This window comes from Suncus etruscus, chromosome 11 (genome assembly GCF_024139225.1).
Source record: "Suncus etruscus isolate mSunEtr1 chromosome 11, mSunEtr1.pri.cur, whole genome shotgun sequence".
In the NCBI taxonomy this organism is placed as follows: Eukaryota; Metazoa; Chordata; class Mammalia; order Eulipotyphla; family Soricidae; genus Suncus; species Suncus etruscus.
Window position 1 is genome coordinate 79,125,802 of NC_064858.1, and position 20,814 is coordinate 79,146,615.

The 20,814-nt window shown below is 44.9% G+C and overlaps 1 protein-coding gene across 1 annotated transcript; it reads right to left on the bottom strand.

Moving 5' to 3' along the window:
* Window positions 1-1,760: 1,760 nt before the first annotated feature.
* Window positions 1,761-13,813, bottom strand: KRT77 (keratin 77). Its single transcript, XM_049783407.1, has 9 exons — window positions 13,283-13,813; window positions 8,344-8,558; window positions 7,206-7,266; window positions 6,466-6,561; window positions 5,424-5,588; window positions 3,871-3,996; window positions 3,541-3,761; window positions 2,967-3,001; window positions 1,761-2,083 (listed from the first exon to the last, which is right to left on the bottom strand). Exons 1-9 carry the CDS (start codon window positions 13,811-13,813, stop codon window positions 1,761-1,763), a joined length of 1,773 nt encoding a protein of 590 aa, XP_049639364.1.
* Between the last annotated feature and the right edge of the window lie 7,001 nt (window positions 13,814-20,814).

Sequence of the window (20,814 nt, forward strand, 5' to 3'; positions counted from 1 at the left end):
CCCTCTCCAGAGACTTGGTCAGACCAACTCCAGGTCATGCCAGCCCCACTGTTCCCCAGCCCTGTTACATGCTCCAGATCTCCTCTTTGGAACTAACTCCCCTTCCCCATAGTGGCACCAGCTGCAAACCCCTTTACCCCACTTTTTTCCAGTGGATGGCCTGTGTACCCCACCTAAGCCTCAAGTTTAGTCTGCTGCACAAGCATGCTCAGATTCTCCCCTCTCTAAAATGTACCCATCCCCATAACCTGTTGCAGGGGTGAGGGAGGAGGAATGCATGAACATTGAGAAACATAATTGCTCCACATTGCATTCTTTCACCCCTGTGCCCAGGTTGTGGCCAGTCACATAGCCGAGCTGGACAATGCTTGTCCAATGGGTATAGCTACATCGGAGAAGTCAACCTCTGTGAGGATTAGTAAGATTGTGCCTATAAGGTGTTCTTGTTGTTTTGTTTTGTTTGTTTTTTTTATTTTGGGTCACACCCGGCAGTGCTCAGGGGTTACTCCTGGCTCTACACTCAGAAATCGCTCCTGGCAGGCTCGGGGGACCATATGGGGATGCCGTGATTAGAACCAACGATGTTCTGCATGCAAGGCAAATGTCTTACCTGCATGCTATCTCTCCGGCCCCCTATAAGGTGTTCTAAGATCATTATTACTCATGCAAAAAAAATAAAAAGGTACTAAAAATAAGAAACCAGACTTCCTACACATGAATAATTTCAGAGGCCTGAAGAAATAATTCACCACCTGACAAACAACAATTTGAGATCAGAAAACATTTATTGGAAGAACACCAGAAAAGTCAAGCCCTTCAAGGTACAACCTTCAACCAGGAAATGATGAGGTCACAGCACTTCTCAGGGGACAGCACCTGAGCCCACCTGATGTCCCCCCCCCCCAGAGGGAGAACATAGAGCTTGGCTAGAATTCAGCTGGTGCAAGCAAGAAGCTTCAGGCTGAGAAATCATGATGCTTTCCCTCTCCCCCACCTGTTGATAGCTCAGAGCTCCTGCCTGAAGTTAGATCTAGCAGGAAAAGTCCAGTTCTCAGGAGGTTCTTGGTCACAGAGAACAATAAGCAGGGGGACTCTGGGGTCTGGAAGAGCCTGAGAACTATGTTGCCAGATGGGGCAGCTTCCTAGCATGTTCAGGAGGGAAGACTCTTGAGCCCCAAGTTGGTGCCTTGGTCTCCTCCAGGCTCCTAGGCATAGAAGAACTAGAAGGAATGTGTCCATCCCTTGAAGGCCCCCGAGAGAGCAGAATTGGGGGTGGGGAGCAGGAAGAACAGCTTGAGGGCAGCAGGCAAGGCCACATGTCCTACTTTGAGGAGGACATACACCTCCTCTGAAAACCCACCTGGGTCAGGTAGCCCCAGACGAAGGGACTCAAGAACAAGGACCAAAGTATAGGTGTGTGACACAGTTGGCACTGTCACAGCCCTACTTCATTCTGTCCCCATGAGGCTGATAGGCCAACACGACAGAAATGGTCCTTGAGAGATCCACTGGATGGCCTGAGACAGCATCTGCCTCACCCCAAGAGCTGAACAAAATGACCAAGATGCCCCTCTTTAACTGCACACCAGGCTCCAAAGATGGAGCAGCTATTTGGGGGTATCCACCTGCACCCTCACCTCCAGGAGAATATACTGCAAAACTGCTGAGACCCATCAGGAAAAGGTCAGTGGGGACGGGTGGGAGAGAGGTCTGGAGGGTTACAGGAGGCCGGGGCGGCGGACTTGGGGTATAAGACGCCTCTACTCCAGAATGTGCTTGTGCGAGGTGTTGGTGGAAGTTTGGATGATCTGCACGCGAGAGGAGCTGCCCCTGTTCCCGCTCCCGTACTTGCCGCTGCTCTTGCTGCTGGACCCATAGCTGCTGCTCCCATAACCACCTGCACCGCTCCCCCGGGATCCACCTCCATAACCGCCCCCGCTGCTGCCCCTGTTTCCACGGGAGCCACCGCCACCTCCACTGTATCCACCGCCGCTGCTGTACCCGCCGCCACTGTATCCGCCGGAGCCTCGGCCGCCACCTCCTGAGCCAGAGCCACTGACTGTCATCTGACTGCTCTGCACAGCTGGAGGAGAGAAGGGTCCCCATGAGGTCTGGACAGGAAGGCCTGCCCACACCCACCTCCTCCTATACATCAGAAAACACCACACCAGCTGCTTCTCACTTGCAGAAATTGGTGATGGGAATGTTTCACTGGTGAAGGGGGGTTATTCTGTTTATGACTGAAACCCAACTACAAGCATGCTTGTAATCAATGGTGCTTAAACAAAGATAGGAAGATATAGATAGATAGATAGATAGATAGATAGATAGATAGATAGATAGATGATAGATAGATAGATAGATAGATAGATAGATAGATAGATGATAGATGGATGGATGGATAGGTAGATAGATAGATAGATAGATAGATAGATAGATAGATAGATAGATAGATAGATAGATAGATGATAGATGGATGGATAGAAAGATGATTGATAGATAGATAGATAGAGATAGATAGATAGATAGATAGATAGATAGATAGATAGATAGATAGATAGATAGATAGATAGATAGATAGATAGATAGATAGATAGATAGATAGATAGATAGATAGATAGATAGATATTATAAAGAAAAAAGAAAAAAGATGCACTGATTGGAAGTATTGCAGTTCCGAAGCAATCATGCTGAAAAGGGGGGGTACCTTTTTCTTATTTGTCATTCCCAGAGTTCTGAGCCACTGCTGATTATTAAATATCATAAAAATTTACAATGAAAGGATCATTTAAACCACCTAAACTTGTTTCAGCAGACTACCTCAGGCTTGGTAGCAGTGTTTGCTTATGTTATTATTGTTATTGTTATCAGTTGTTATTGCTGGGGCTGGAAGTTAAACTACCAAACTGCCATCCCTCCTGCCCAGCACCACCAGTCCCCAGCAGGCTATGGGCACTTTTACTTACAGATGCTGACTTGGTTCTGCAGCTCTCCCGACATCCTGCAGAACAAGTAGACACATCAGTCAAACCCCAAAGCAGCAAGCAACGAACATAAGAACTATCCCCAGGGGCCCGGAGAGATAGCACAGCGGCGTTTGCCTTGCAAGCAGCCGATCCAGGACCAAAGGTGGTTGGTTCGAATCCCAGTGTCCCATATGGTCCCCGTGCCTGCCAGGAGCTATTTCTGAGCAGACAGCCAGGAGTAACCCCTGAGCACCGCCGGGTGTGGCCCAAAAACAAAAACAAAACAAAACAAGAACTATCCCCAACCTTGGAAAAATATGTACCTAGGCAGGGAAACTGGGTAGGGTGAGAGGGAACTTGAGGCATTTCTGGAAGCTCTTTGTCATTGGGAGATCACCCTCTGGTGCATGACTGCTAGGGTTGAGGTGTCAGAATATTGAGTTTGCAGGCAGAGGAGTCAAGCTAACAGCCAACCCATAGCCTTTACTCCTAACTTCAATATTTCTACTTATCCTGAGTTACTAATCTCCCCAAAATAAGTGCTACAGCACACTGGCCTTGGGTTATGACCCACCTGCTCTCCTCTCCTTCTAGCAGCTTTCGATAGGTTGCAATCTCCACATCTAGGGAAAGCTTGGCTCCCAGTAGTGCCTGGTAGTCACGCAGCAGCCGAGCCAGCTCCTCCTTGGCCTGCTGCAATGCTTCCTCCAATTCCTGCAGCTTCCCTTTGGCATCCTGGAGGGCCCGCTCTCCTCTCTCCTCTGCATCCGAGATGTTAGCATGCATCTGTTCGATCTGCTTGCAGGACCCAATGAGGAGAAGAATTGCCATGAAGGTGAGTGGCAAGAGGTGGCCATTGTGGGAGTGGTGAGTGTGGGCAACCCACCCTGAGCTCCCATCCCACCTGTTTCTTGATATTGCCGATCTCTGCCTGCAACCTCTGGATGGTGCGGTTAAGCTCTGAGATCTCCATCTTGCTGTTCTTCAGTTCATCTCCATGTCTCCCTGCTGTGATCTGGAGTTCCTGGTACTGAGGGTCAAAGATGGCACCACAGTTAGCCAATGGTCACCAGACATCCCTCCAGAACAGGGGCCTGCCTAAAGATGCTCTGCCTAGGAAATTTCACAGAATCCCCTTAGTTTTACACACACACACACAAGCGTGCGCACACACACGCACGCACGCACACATACACACACACACACACACCACCATCACCACCACCACCACCACCACCACCACCACCACCATCACCACTACCACTCCCTGATCCATACCCACATTGCAGACAAACCTAATTCCTGGCTCCCTTTTCCCACAAATACACCCCCACATTAGCCCTTATTAAACCTCACTAGGTTAATAAGTGATGAACTCTCACTTTTTCTACCCTTTTTCAGTATGTTTGCAAAGCTTTTTCAGACCCCATTTTCCCAGAGGCCTTTAGCTTGCCTCAAATTTATTATCATTTCCCCTAGCCCTGGAATGAGTCCACATGGCCCCATAATTTGGAACTCAAAGGTTATGACCCTGCAAGGAGGGTCATGGGAATCTTGCTTTCTAAGCTCTCTGTTTTATGACCTCTTGGGTCTGCTGCTGAGATCTATGCCACTCAGAACACTGGTGTGCAGGCAGGGACACAGAGACCAGGGAAAGAAGTTAGCTGGAAATAACCAGAAATGCAAGTACCAGAGATGCAGATTTAGTGACTGGCCTTTGCCCCTTCAACTGCAGTCTTCACCCTCTGAAAAGATTCTGGTCAACTTAGGTTAGAGTAACCAAAAATATGATTAACTGCTTAACTTCAGGAATGTTTGTCTGATGAGTATTCTTATGAGTATTTTTACTCATAAATATGTGCTACTGTGCAAAATGGTATAGAATATTTACTGTCATAAAAGGCATTCATGAGTGATATGCAAGAGACAACAACACAAAACTATTTTTTAAATATTTAAGGAACAAAAGCATTATCATGGTTGAAAGAATGTCTATAAATAGCACCCCTGGGCTTAAGTTCTGCCTTCAAAACTTACCAGCCACAAAATCATAGGAAAGGCTGCAACTGACATTCTGTTTTTCTGGGACTACTAGTTAGTCCTGCCTCATTGTGCTGTTGTCCTGGGGCAAAGGAACTAATATATGCAAACTAAATATTATACAAATACTATTCCAAATATAATGTATTATATAAATGTATTATATAAATAATATCAAATAAATGGAACAAAATAGTTTATTTATAAGCATGGTATGAAGCATAGACATTTCAATAAATGTTCACTACCAAGAATTTATAAATCTCTGACCTGTTAATAGAGATAGTGGGACCTAAGAGATCTTCATCAAAATCTTTCTATAATAAACATGTTTTACTTCAGAATAAGTAAGGTAAATTTGCCTGTGAGGTAAATTTGGTTTGGGGAGCACTGATTGGGAGGGGTGGAGGTGCTCACCTTGGTCTGATATAAGGCCTCAGCTTCATCCTTGCTCTTCTGTGCAATTATATCATACTGGGTCCTCACAGCCTCAATGATGCTGTCCAGGTCCAGGAAGCGGTTATTGTCCATGGATAGGATGACGTTGGTGTCACTGATGTGAGTCTGCATCTGAGACAACTCCTGTAGGCAAGAAAACTGGCTGCTTTTTTCCAGTCCCCTCCAGAAGCTTCTGATTCCTTTACCACTTCCCCAAGTACCTTGGGGATCCAGAGTCTGGACCAGATGAAAATGTTGAGGGGCAGTTTTTGGAATTGTGAGGGACACCCCACCCTCGCCTCTAGGGAGAGGAAAGGGCTAAACTTAGCCCTGGAGACACTGCCCGCCCTTCCTGCTGCCCCTGTTTCTTTGTCCCTGTCTTTCTCTAGCTTCACCAGGATCTTGAACTGTGTCCTCTGATAGGACAATGAAACCTCTTCAGATCTCAGGAGCACTTGGGAGAAACCTACTGGACAGTCACCCACACTAGAGCATGAGCCCAGCCTCTACTGCTGTCTAGCTAGGAATCCTCCCAGTGCCCCCACTCTCTTGTCTTTAGAAATAAGATACAGGAAAGCTTCTGCTGTACAGCATCTGGCCTAGAGCAGGTGGCCCATGTGAGGCAGGAGCAGATTTTCCCACCCTACTGCAGTCCATCTGTCTTCATTTTCTTTAAGAGCATACTTCCCTCTCTTAGAAGGTGCCCCAGAAGCCCCTCTGACTTTCTAGCTCTGATAAAGCTTTCTAGTTGCTTGGTCCCTGTATGCCCCAGATGTTAATTTCATTTCCCAGAAAGCAGTGGGGCTGCTTCACCTTCTCCTGCCCTAGGACTTTCCCTGCTTCCCTTCTCCAAGGCCCATCCAAGAATTCTGTACAAGCAGATGAGGTCATCAAGAGGAGAAGAGTGGGGATAGGAGTAAAAAGTGAGGGAAGCTGGTTTCAGGCTTCTCCTCCCCCAACCCTGACCCTTTGGGAGAAAGGGTGAGAAAAGAGAAAGAGTTTCCATGAGGACTGCACTCACCGTATCAAATAAATATTTTAGGAAGTTGACCTCGCCAAACAGTGTGTCCACTTTGGATTGCAAGTCCACCTTGTTCATATATGCAGCATCCACATCCTGCACAAGTATAAACCATTGCTCTAAAGTGCTGCTGCCAATCCCTCAGCAGCAACTTATCAACCTCTCTCAACCCATTTCCTCACCCACAGATTTCTTCACCTCAAGTCCAGAACATTAACCCACCCTGACTTTCCAGGCAGAAGTGTTACCCCCAGTGGCCAGAGTGATAGCACAACAGATAGGGCATTTGCCTTGTGGTCAGGTTCGATCCTCAGTATCCCATAATGGTCCCCCTGAGCCTGTCAGGAGTGATTTCTGAGGACAGAGCCAGGAGTAACCCAAGCTCCTACACTGCTGATTGTGGCCCAAAAACAAAAACAAAAACAAAAAAAAAAAGTGTGACTCCAGTTACTTTTCTCTGTCCTTCACATACAGCACCTGACACCATCTTCAGATTCCAAGGTTAACACTAAAAGCTACCAACTAACTTCTGGGGAAAGAGGGACTCTAAGGTTTCCCAAGATTCCATTCAGTGCAGCTGTTTAGCCTTTCTCTCCCCTTCTCCATGTGAGGAGTTTTACATTGGGATACAAACTTAAGAAGCTAGTGCCAGAGGCTAGAGGGCATCTCTTCTTCCCCCATTACACCATCTCAAAGGCAGTTCCCTGACACCCACCCCCACAGGACAGCCCTGCACCTACCTTCTTCAGGATGACAAAGTCATTCTCGGTGTTGGTCCTCCGGTTGATTTCATCCTCATACCTGTGGGAGGCAAGAAAGTCAGAGCTGCCTTTGACCCCTCCACACTTCTCCCAGCTGAAGGCATAGAGTTCCAAAGCTTCTGCTACTCTGTCCCCTGCAGGTCCTGCCAATCACACTGGCAGCAACTAGTAACAGCTTCGGCTCCCCAGAGCAACAGAGGGGACAGAGAACTACGGTGGGAACCCCACAGTACACAAAACAACTCTCCCCAAAACGTAACTATCACCTCTGCAAAATGATCTCACACAATCTTTTGTGTGTCTGTCATTAAAGGCATAAAGGAAAAGATCTCTGGCTAAAGTTTTTAAATTTTAAAACCAAATATGCCCTTGATTCTGTTCCCCAACAGCTTCACTGTGAATTTCAATTTGTGGCCTTGACCCTCACCCCCAGCTTCAAGAGTAGTCGGCTCCTCTGCTTCTTCCTGGACAGGTAGAAGCAACTGGTCTAGAACCAAATCAGCCCCATCACCCCTCTTTAATTTGTGAGTAGTAATAGCTAGTGCTAGTTGGTGCTTAGTATGTCAGTATCTTAGTCTAAGAACTGATTCTACTTCCTTTCATTTAGAACAGGCTCTCTCTCCACATGTGGTGCCTGGTCCACCAGTCTCATCAACCCTTGGAAGTATGTTAGAAAGACAGACATTCTGGCCCCATCCCGTCCTGCTGCCTCAATTTGACTTTAACATGCTGATAACACAATGAAGTCTGAGTCCAAATATCTATCTCCCACTACAATTCAACATGGAGGACACGTCTCACCAGGACCCCCATTTTAGTATCAAACCAAGAGGCTTAGAAAGATGAACTTGCAGGCAGCTATAGTATGGAAAAAAGTTTACATCAGACTTGGTATTATCTGAGTCGAATATTCATAAACCTGCTCTGCCCCTCCCCGCGACACTCAGAGTTGACTGCAGTGCCATCCTCCCAGGCATAGTGGATGCAAAATGGGAACCTGCAATAGTGATGCAGAGATTGCCTGGCTGCACCCTTTACAAATTATTAGGATGCAAGCAGTGTCTTGCACTGTGTGTCGGTTCTTGCCACAACCCGTTTGCCTTGCCCAGAGCCTCACTTGCTCTTGTAGTCCTCCACAACATCTTGCATGTTCTTTATCTCTGACTTCTGGCGCATCTGCTCTGCATTTAAATAGTCCACCTGCTTCCGCAGCTCACTGATGTAGTTCTCCAGGATGGGCTCCAGGTTGTTGGTCCTAGTGGAGGTATTCACCTGCTGCAGCAGCTCCCATTTGGTTTCTAGCACCTGGTTCTGCTGCTCTAGAAAGCGCACCTGAAAGCAAAAGACCTCCAAGTTTACTCCAGGCCATGTGTCTGAGAAGCTCCCTCCTGAAGAGAGGGACCCACATACCCAGAACATCTCCAACACTTGGAGAATCAGCAAGAACTTGTCAGAGTCTGAGAACTCTGCCTTGCCAGGGACCAATATGAATTCTCATAGTGAACCATGGACGATGCCTGTAATGACAGTAAGCTCACCCTGCTTTGAGGGTGCATCACCCCTATTAAGTGCCTTGTTTTCTTGAGTTACAAGTATCTCCATCACAGATCTCACGCTGTCCCCAATGGTACCCATGTTCACACGAGCAAGAGGTGATCCAGAGCATCTAAAACACTGACATGTTCATGGCATCTTGACTAATATACTTTGATGGAGGAGAGGAAGAAAGATGAGAATGGATGAAATGATTTGACTTTGAATATTAAACTAATTCCTGAACACACTTGCTTGAGAGTCCCCACCTTCCACCTTGTCTCTTCCTCCACTGTCCATACTTTTTTCCCCTGGAAGTTGCCTCATTTAAATGTTCCTGTCACCATTTTAAAAGTAATTATGATCTGATTTCAGAGTGTTGTATAATGTACTCAGTTTCTCTAATGTAGAGACTTTGGGGATTGTCTGGGTTTAGGAAATGTTCACAGAGACTAAAGAATAGACATTACTCAGCATGCATACCACCTCCTACCCCAAAGCCATGAACACAAAAGTACAGACTCCCCTCTCCATCCCCAGTAAACATAATGGGTGCCTTTGCCCTGGCTCCAGTCATGCACATATATGCACACACATACACATGTGTACACAATTATACATGGTGTCACATGATGTCAGCCACATGTGCACACATATCCTCTCTAGAATCCTTCTGGGAGCTGCATATAGGGGCAAGTACTCTGCTTTATGTGGCCCAAACAGAACCCTGAAGATGCTCCCCTAAAAGTTGCCCTAATCCTGGCAACTTAACACTCTTTGAATTCTGACTCTGCAGAGAATATTGCTTCCCTTGGCTCCCTTTGTTCCCTTGAGTCATGCTGGTGATTAGGCAACCAGTTCTCACAGGTGTGTTGACAACATTTACAGCCCTGAGAAATCCCTGCTCCTGCCTACTTTTACTCTGACACACTCCCAGGGAGCAGGGAAAATAATGGAGAACCCAGTGCCCCCCTGTTATTAGCAATCAATAGAAACATAGGATATGCACTAGACCCTCATTTAATCCCTGAAATTGTTTGTCTTCCCTAGTAGGAATAGCTGGAGTGACCTCCCCCCACAAAAAAAAAAAAAAACTGTCGTTTCATGGGGAAATCATGTCAATTGAATACTCTGGGGTTAAACAGAGAATCCCTCCAACCCTTTGTCAGGGGCTCAGTGTACATGTCACGGTTCTCCCAGACAAATTACAAAGGTGGAAGCTGGCTTCAGGCAGCATCAGACCACCTTAATTGGACTTAGGCATTAGAAAAATCACTAAAAGCCATTGTGACTTTTCCTAGTTCCCTTCCCTATCCCACCTCCCTACAAAATCCCTATTCCAAGTTGTATATCATTAGCTATATTCAGGAAGAACTCAGAGAACAGATACAATTGAGCGTTGTGCTGAGCTAGATTTCCTACTGGTAAAAGCCCTCCACTTAGCCCCCCACTTCAGGTCCCCCACTTCTGCTCATAACATTCCAGCCATAGCTTCTAATTGGTGCTCCAAGTACCATCTGCTCCTCCCACCTAACAGTTCTCTGCCTGGCTGACTCCTGATAAATCTCTCTAAAGCAGTGCCCCTAATGTCTCCCTTTCCTTATTAATTACTTAAGTTAATTAATTTAAAAGATTAATTCTTAATCTTTTCCTCCAGAGCATCTATCAGCATGTGCAGTGATTTGGGTTGAAGCAGACTCCTCTCTTGATGGGATGGGAAATTCATGAAAATGGCACTAAGTCTTTTCTCCAATGGACATGGCTGCTGAGATCCATAGATGCTAGTAAATGTCTGGGCTAGTGGTGTGCAAAGGGATTTGGAACTGCCTGTTAAATAGTGGACACTTAGTACTCGCATTACCCTGGGCCTAAATAGGAGATTTTAACGCAGTTGAGCCAAGCCAAGTCAGATCTCCATGAAAGAGATGGACCCCTTTTTGTCTGAGGACTGTTTTCTCAGTCAGTGATTCTAAACTCCTTCATCTTCATTCCCTGCACTCTGAGGATGCAAGTATGACCCCTGGAAGACTGACTCAGTTTTCACTTAACATCTAATTATTGAGCAATTATTATTAATGTTATAATAATATAACATATATATAACTGTTATGGGGGATGAAGACAGAATTATAAATCCCACATATAAATCCTTGCTTTGGGGGAGTTTACCTGATGTTCCAGAGATACAACTTCAAAAAAAAATGAACATGTAAAATAAACCATGTCAGATGAATATAGAGCTAGAGAGGGTGGGGGTTGGATAGAAATACTGGTGCTTCTTTTCTCAGGGAGATGAGGGAAGGCCCTTCTATCTATAAAGACATGATAGAGGTGAGTGAGAAACCTGACCATTTTTGGAGGAAGAAGTGGCAAGTGTAAAGGCCCTGGGGCAGGTCTGGTATGAGACAGGGTGGTGCAAGAAAGCAATGATTGCTGGGAAGTCAGAAGTTAGACAAGGAGGCCAAAGGCAAATACAGATGGTGAGTTTGAGCCTTAGCAGTAAGAAGTCAATTTGTAAGCCCTATTTTTTTCCTCTCTGAGCCTATGGAACCTTGATGTTTGAGAGCCATTTCATATGGTGGTAACTGCAACTTGGCCTAATTCTCAGAAATGTGATCCAGGGGTCAGCAGCAGCTGTGAGTTAAGGGAGCCTGACCACAGGTCCTTTTAGGATATTGGATTTTATTCTGAGAGAGAAAGACACCTATATAAAATTCTAACAGGTGTGATATATTTTTAAGGTGATGTGATATAGCTATTTAGAAGATGCTTTATAGTTTAAGGATAAAAGCAGAAGTACCAGATGAAAACGTAGATCAGAAGTCACTACCATAGATACCTGTTCCTTTCCTGCCTAGCCACAGCCCTCCAGAAGAACTCATTGCTGCTCATCTCAGAATGTGTCCTTAGGAAAGAACAGGAAGTCGCTTGCCCAGGTCTTCTGCCTACTGCCCTATCCTTGCCATAGAATTGAAGATGTTCATTAACAACATGAGACACATTCATATGAAAGTCTCTGGAAGTCAGTTGCTCACCTCCTTGAGTCAACTACACTGTTCCTTCCTACACCTGACCTTGACCTCCCAGCGAGATGGAGTAAAGGAGATCCTTTACTATCCCCTCCTTATTCCAGTCACTTTTTCCTGCCCCTGTAGAGAGGAGAGAATCAGCCAAGTTCTCATTCTAGGTGATCAAAAAGCATCTAGAAGTGCTGTGCTCTGTTGGCTTCTGTATTCTTAGCCAGGCACGCTGGCTTGTCCTCAACACCTGTCCCGAATCTCGACAGGCTGGAGCTGAAGCTATTTTGAAGCAGAACACAGGTCAAGCTCTGCACTCGACTGAACCTCTGTGGAGACTGAGAAAATGTCACTGATTATACAAAAGTTCATCACTGAATTCCCACCACATTCCTGAAGACAACTTAAGGACTTTCTGGGGAGTTTTCAATGGCTGCCATACTTCCATGCTTCATCTGCCAACTCTACTTTGTTTCTCTAGCTTCCTCTCTACTCTCTCCTCTTTCTTCTCTCATACCATTTTTTCCAGAAATTTTAAATAATTTTAGATTTTAGGATAACACCAAATATTTTTATGTCTTGGTTTTTCTGCCTAGAAGTCTCTGCGCTGAGAATTTGTTGGATTCTTTGACTACCTTCAAAATACAGTCTTTTTATGTAAGACATAAACCCCCTGAACCTGGCACACTGAGTTCATCAGACTAACCTTTAAGCCACCAATGTGCTAAGATTACTATCACTATTAACATACTCCCACGACCTATTGAAATTTTCTCCCCTTTACAGTTGGGTTTTCTGAGGACCTATGGCCTACTCGCTCTGTAGAATTTGGCACAGTTCCTGACATGCAATAGATATTTAGTGAATGTCTGTGAGATGGATGGCTGTATAATTGTGATTGTGTAATTGTGATTTTGGGTGGGTAGTTGTGAATTGCTAGGTAAGTGGATGGATAGATGGATGGATGATGGATGGATGAATGGATGGATGGATGGCTGTGTGAGTGGGTCAGTGGGTAGATAGGTAGCTCAGTGAATGGGTAGATGTATGAATGTATGTATGATTGCATGGACGGACATATGGATAAACAGATGGCTATGTAGGTGGATGAATAGCTCAGTGTACAGATTTAATTGAATTAACTGGATAACTCAGTGAATGGTTGGGTGAGTAGTTGGATAGATGGATGAATTGATGGATAGATAGATAGATGAATGGGTGAATGAAAAGCAAATTAAGATAAACTAAGATTAATTTGTTAACTATACACTTTTTTCTGTTGGTTTTTGTATCTCTTATCTACTTTTCTGCCAAAGGAAAAGAAATAACTTTTCCCCCCTCTCAGTAGTCAAAAGGAGATCTAATTGAGGCAAATGCTTCCAAGATACACATATCTGGAAACCACTGTCAGGACCAAACGGAGACAGCGAGTGTGCTGAGAGGTAACAGGTTCAGAACAGTTTGGTCATATGCCAAAGATTAGAGAGACTCCCCTGAGGTACTCACCTTGTCAATGAAGGAGGCAAATTTGTTGTTGAGAACCATGATCTGTTCCCGCTCCTGGTTCTTGACCTTCTGAATTTCAGGGTCCACCTCCAGGTGGAGTGGTTGCAAGAGGCTCTGGTTAATAGTCACCTCTTGGATACCCCCAGGAGGACAAGAAGGACCAAAGCCCCCAAACCCAAAACTACTTCCAAACCCACCACTTCGAAAACTACTTCCTCCATAGCCACCACCCCCAAAGCCACCACTGCCAAAGCCTCTGCCTCCTCCAAATACCCCTCCTTGTTGGAAACCACTAGCACTTCTCCCCACTAAGCTAATAGAGATGCTCTTGCTGCCACCCAGGTTGTAGAGGCTCTGAGAGCCAAAACTCCTAGCAGAGCTTCCATACCCACCACCGCCACACCTCCCCCGGGCCACACACACAGACCCTGCGGCCCGATTCCCACCACCAGAGCCTGCAGAAAAGCCAGAACGGTAGCCCTGCCTGCTCCTTGAACTAAATGCAGATTGAGAACTGAACTGGCGGATCATGGTTGCTGTAGCATCCAGAGACGCCAAGAGGAGAAACTGAAAGGAGGCAGAGAGCCGGGAGTGAAGGAGTACTACACCCTTTGGTTGGAGATCTGGCGCAGTCCCTATATTTATACATCCCCGCTGGGCTGGGCATTCCAGATCCTGGGAGGGGAGTGTCTATGTTTAGCTTGCCTGCCAGTAGCATCTGTTTAAGATCTCACATCTAGGAGTTGCAAAAATCGTATGATAGACAAACTCCCCCAGCTTGATCATTTATCATTCATCTCTGACCATTTAGAGATCAGTGCACATTAATCATTGAGGATCGAGTTACTGAATACTCCTCTACATTTTTCCCCAGCATTCATTGAGATCTTCCTAAGAAATACCACCATTGAATGCTTGTTTTAGGGTGTGCCTGGGAGATACAGCGCAATCTAGGTGCCTTGGAACCACAGCATGGAAGAGGGTGGTGTCATAGCACTGGCCTGGTGGGGCAAAGATTTTGCTCTGACTTCATCACACCCAACTTCTTTCTGCTCCCACTCTTATCACCAGTATGCATACTCTAAGTTTTAATCATACAAAACCATAGCATCATGGTCATTAAGTACAATAGAAGGCTAGGAGAAATAGTTTGCAGATGCATTATCTGCTGCTCTGTAAGTGTCAAGCTCTTCAAAATTAAGACAGATGAGGTCCTGGAGCACTGCAGGGCTCTATACAAATCACAGACTAGCTCCACACTGTCTTCAAGACCCACAGACTGACAGATCCTGAACTAACTCTCTCTCTCTCTCACTCACTCACTCTCGCTCTCGCTCTCTCTTTTTCTAAAATCCATTCTGCTATAGGTCAAAATTTTCTAGAAATTGGAATGGAATGAAATACTCTAAAAGGATACTCTTGTTTTGTTTTGTTTTGTTTTGTTTTGTGGCCACATCCAGATGTGCTCAAGGTTTCCTAGCTTTCTATTCAGGGATCATTTCTGGTGGGGGCCTGAGGAAACTATATTGGATGCCAGGCATCAAATTCAGGTAAACTTTATGTAAGGCACCTGCCCTCCCCAATGTACTATCTTTCCATCCTTTAAAAGGGAATTTGGATTTTATACTCTCTCTCTCTCTCTCTCTCTCTCTCTCTCTCTCTCACACACACACACACACACACACACACACACACACACACACACGCATTAATTATTTTAGGCTCAACAGTCATAAAACTCATCTTTTCCTGTTCACTTGTAGAGCAGTGCTGTGCTGGTCAGGGGACCCATCCAGAGAAACTGTCTCAGACACTATTTCTGGGCCAGAGCTTAATCAATGAGCAGTAGTGATGGCCAACAACAAGGTACATTTGCTCACCAGACGCAAATAGTTGATAGTTTTCATCTATAATTTTTTATTTTTGGTTTTGGGGCCACACATTGTGACACTCATGGGTTACTCCTGGCTATGAGCTCAGAAATTGCTCCTGGCTTGGGGACCTTATGGAATGCCAGAGGATCAAACCACGATCTGTCCCAGGTCAGCCGTGTGCAAGGCAAATGCCCTACCACTGTGCCACGGCTCCAGTCCCAGTTTTCATCTATAATTTAATAATCATCATTTTAAACTTGGGAGGCAACTTCATGACCACCTAAAAGGATGATGTTCTCAGTTGGGCATCTTTTTAATTTATTAATGTGGAGACCATGAAGTGACAACATTAGAAAATGTTCTAACGTTAACTGCTTCAGATATGATGTGAAATGAAGGAAATGAAATTCATAGTGGTAGCTCTGAGGCATCTTTATGGTTTCTATGAACTCATAAAAATCAAGAAAAGAGAGCAGTCATATAGAAAATCAATTGGTGGGGCCAGAGAGATAGCATAGAGGTAAGGCATTTGCCTTGCATGCAGAAGGACGGTGGTTCGAATTCCGGCATCCCATATGGTCCCCCGAGCCTACCAGGAGCAATTTCTGAGCATAGAGCCAGGAGTAACCCCTGAGCGCTGCCGGGTGTGACCCAAAAATTTTTTTTAAAAATCAATTGGTTTAGTAAGGGCTGAAGAAAGTTTTTTTTTTCCTAACATCTTCAAAGTCCTTTTCCTTTGCATGTGTGCAACAAGTAAATGTTTTGCCTCTATTAAAGTTAAAACCACAGATGCCACAGCTAGAGGGGTGGGAAAGGGTGTGTGGTGGAAAAAAATGAGAGCGGTATGGGGAGCAGCATCAAGAAGAAGGGCATCCTGGGAGGGAGGGGCTCTGTGGGCAGACTACAGCCTCCACACTTTCTTATCACCACCACCTCTGCTTTCTCTGCTTAGTGGCCTGTTTCCAGGAGACACCAAGACACAGAAGAGAGTGGAGCCTGAAATGTGACACCCTGGTTTTAATTCCCAGCCCTGCATCTGTAGTCTTAGACAGGCTTGCCTGCCTACTCAGAAGCCTCTGAGACTGAAAGGAATTAGAATGGGGTCATAGAGCCCAAGGGACATGGAAAAACACAAAGCATTTAAGGGCCTAACATAGGACATAAGTCAGTACACTGTTAGTGTAGTCAGTAGCTGTTAGTGTGATTGACATTATTTATGGCCAGAGCAGGGGGATGGAGCAATATTCATAAAGAAAAGCAACTAGAGGAGGACCAGAGTTATAGCACAGTATGTAGGGCACTTGCCTGGCATATGGCCAATTTGGGTTCAATCCCCAGCATCCCATATGGTCCCCAAGATGGCCAAGAGTAATTCCTAAGCATAAAGCCAGGAGTAATGCCCAAGCACTGCTGAATGTGGTCCCTTCAGCCCGCAAAAAAAGAAAAAATAGAGAAGACTTCAGCATAGCAGGGACCAGTTTCAAACTCACCTCTGGAAATAAATGAAATAAGATAAGACCATGTTGGAAACCAGATTTAGGGAGAGGTCCTGGAAGCTATTGGCACCAAAGCCTAGTGGGACACAGAATGAGGAGCCAGAAGGGGGTGTCTGTGTGGCCATGAAGGATACTGCCTGGAGGAAGAGTGAGAAAGAGTAGGTGGAAACTCAGGGATCTGAGGGAACAGAGAAATTGGACCAGCACCCACCCATAAATTTACTCACCCTTTTACTAAACAGGGGGACTTTAGACATTTAATCAAATATAAGTGGACACTCTAGCAGACTTTACAATCTATCTTTACACTCTCTGACCCACTGTCAGCATCAGTTCCAACACTTCACTTTTTCTCTATCTGCCTCATGTCACTGGCTGGCACACAGTGGTCATTCTAGGAAGGACTGAGGGAAGATATGCCAGCAAATGATAGTAAACAGCTCCTGCAAAAGAAAATAATAATAACTTTGACTTAATGTGAAGCAAGAGTGGTGTTATAAATCTCAAGTGGGATATTTATTCTCAGATCAACAGTAAAAGGTGGGCAAGGTTCCTAGACAAATTGCTGTTCCCAAAGGGAAGCCTCTCCATTGGTTGAATGGCAAAGAGATGCGCTTTCTAAGCTTGATACTTGTTGGCATCACCTGGAAAGTTTCAAAAGCCAACTCTACCTATTTCACTGATCCAGACTGCACTTAGTAATTTTTCAAAAATCCCTTTGGGCCCGGAGAGATAGCACAGTGGCGTTTGCCTTGCAAGCAGCCGATCCAGGACCAAAGGTGGTTGGTTCGAATCCCGGTATCCCATATGGTGCCCCGTGCCAGCCAGGAACTATTTCTGAGCAGACAGCCAGGAATGACCCCTGAGCACTGCCAGGTGTGGCCCAAAAACAAAAAAAGAAAAAAAAGAAAAAGAAAGAAAATAAAAAAATCCCAAGTGTTCTTTATAATCAAAAAGGTATGGGAAAACAGATGAATGAAATGACCTCTTGAGATTCTGGTCAGATGATGATGAGATTCCATCACCATCGCTGCCAACACTATCATCTTCATCAACACCATAGCATTCCACCATCATCAGCTCCACCATCACAATCACCATCACTATCTTAGCAATAATGGTAACTTCTTACCAAGTGGTTTTAGTGAACCACTAGTCAATGCAGATAGCTTTATTTACTCAGAAAACCAACATAATGAAGAACTTTTTGTTATCCTCATTTTCTGAATGAGAAAATATTATGAGAGATAAAGTGGCTTGTCCCAGAACACACAGATCAAGATGGCTGGACAGAATATTTATTGAGCCCAGGCACTGCCGCTCCAGGATCAATACATACTGAAGAGTGAGGTCTTTAGAGAAAGATGTGTGCTTCTTCTCACATCTCTCATCTTGTGCTCTAGTGCTGTCCTTCAAAAGGAAAGTGGGAAGTCAGTTGTGGTCTGAAGCTTGTCTGTCCTGTCTCCTAGTTCCTGAAACCCAGGCCTGCCAACGGGGTGAGGCCTGAGCAACTATCAGCTACCAGAACAGGCTAGGTCAGTGACAAGGTTTGAGAGAGATTGGCAGGGGCAACCCCCATAAGTCTACTCCCCATCTCACCCTATGTCTCCCAGGGCTGGTGATAGATATCACAGAGCAAAGTGTTGCAGGGGTGGGGAGATAGGCAGGGCCCTTGGGCAGGGAAAGGAGGGAAGGGAAGATTTCACTAGGTAGCCCCACCTGGAAAGAGGAGATCTTTATAGACCATAGGGTAAGGCTTCCTTCTATGCCCCTGTAATGGGGGTCCCAGAGCTGCAAAGATGTTATGTCCTAGATATGGAGAACAACTTCTGCATCAAGTTAAGTCCTTACCTTGACTCTCCCACACTCTTGAATCTCTTTCTCCCTGCTTAAGAGGAGCCGTTTTATGGGGCAGAAGAAAAACTGGGGACATTGGTGAAGGGAAGTGGACACTGATGAAGGGATGTGTATCGTAACACTATATTCCTGAAACTCCATTATAAATAATTTTGTAACTCTGTAATTTATAATAATTTAATTAAACAATGTTAAGGGTTTTCAGCCCTTGACATCTCAGAGATATCAGCCTGGCACCTTAACTTTCCAAGAAAGAAGCAGAAACAAAGGGAGGAAGAAATCAAGGTGAGGTAATATGAAAGTTGAAACTGCAGCAAGAACTAGAGCTGAAATCTTCCTTCTGAATCCAAAACCGTGAGAGATCTATCAGCAGTTTCCGGCAGTGTCTGTGATCCAGCAGCTAGAACAGAATACTAAGGAGCCCTCTGAGTAGATCCTGTCTGCAGGTGGGACAGGGGTGCAGGGTATGAAATAGCACCCTGATGATCCATCCCCTAGGGTTCTGGCATGAAGTAGGTATTTGGAGCAGCAACTAAGGTTTCAAGCTCCTCTTTATGCCCCAGTCAGTCAAGATATTCTCTGATAACCTTTTAACTAAAATCTTTCTTTCTCTCTATGTCTCATTGTGTCCATGTCTCTGTGTCTATCTATCTAGATGTCTGTCTGTTTCTCCTCTCTCTCCCTCTCTCCTCCTCTCTATATCTTTCATAGATACTATCAGATGGGAGGTCCTTAAAAGGTCTAGCACAGTGCTGAGCATTCTCATGGCTGAGGTCCAGAGATAATATTTTCCATGCATATTAAACTATCCCATCCAACAATCATGATTATTTCTACACCCATTTGGCACTCATTTGCCATCAATTCCTGGCTCTGGGGCAAAGCCACACAGGTTTAAACCAAAGGAAAAAAAAAGGTTGCAGGTTAAACTTAGATTGAATTGCAAGAGAATGTTTGAGGCAAGCAAGAACTAGACTTGCCTGAGTAGAAGGTATTTTTATGTGTTGAGCTAAAGAAAAAGTAAGAACAAATATGCAAGAGGTCTATAGTTAATACCATGAAAATATACTTCAAGGTGGAGAACCCCTGTATCTCTTAGGCCAAGGGAATTCCGTCTCTAATGTCCCCATTATTTACTGTGCCTATGCAGGGAAAAAAAGGGGGGGGCACAAAATAATCTTTTTTATTCATTTATCTATTTATTTATTTACTTTTTTTTACTTCTTTGTCTTGATGTGGATATTGAAGTTGGTGAGTTGGTGTCTCCATTTTTTTTCTTTTTTCTTTTTGTGCTCTGCCATGTTTATATTTCAGGACCGTGGCTGCTATGCGGCACTTGTCTTTATTGCTGTAGTGCTCACTGGATATCTTATTCTTTTTGTACTGTTGTAGTGTTTCAATTCCTTGTTTCATTTTCTCTCTCAAACTGAGGTTGAGAGCCTCTAGAAGGACTCTGCCCATTTTTGGCTTTTTTGATTTTTACCCCATTTTATTGCTCTTATTATCTTCAAACAAAACCACATAACTTGAACTATCTAGTTCCGCCTCTCAAATAGAGGTGGAAGTAAGGGAAAGTACCAGGACCAAACAGATGTAGGCTCGCTAAGTAGTAAGCTAGACACAGAGGGGACCACTTATTCTAGCAGCCCAGGGGGTGAGAGTGGGGGATATGGGATGCAGGGTGGGAACGGGGGTGGAGGGAGGGCAAATTTGGTGATGGGAATTCCCCTGATTCTATGTTAATATGTACCTAAAATATTACTGTGAAAGATATGTAAGTCAGTATGGTCAAAATAAAAATTTATAATTAAAAAAAAAGAAAGTTACACATCTGAGGAGTGGGGTATAAACCAGAGTTCAGGGTCCACTGGAAATATATAACCCCTGATAAATTCCAGTTTATGATTCTTCTTTCTTCTAATGAGAGACTTGTGTATCATGTGAGCATAAGGAATTAACAATTCATTATTATCCTGACCATAGATGAATAGGTGGATTCTTGAAATGTGGACTGTAAACAGTAACCATCCCTTATTAACCTCTCATGATGTCAGGAATTAAATAGAGAGTCACACAATCTTGTTTATCTGAGGACGTTTGGCAGAGAGTAGGAAGGTGCCAGGTGATCACAACAGACCCCCACATACAAAACATGTGAGTGTATAGACAATTCAAATCAGCAGCCTGCTCCAAAGCTGAGCACTTTTCCCTGAATGGCCCATTATCTGCTTGACGGGGCTGTGTAGGAAGCCTTTGGAATTAGAGAATTTGGATCCTGGATCCACCTCTTAATTGCATGACCCTA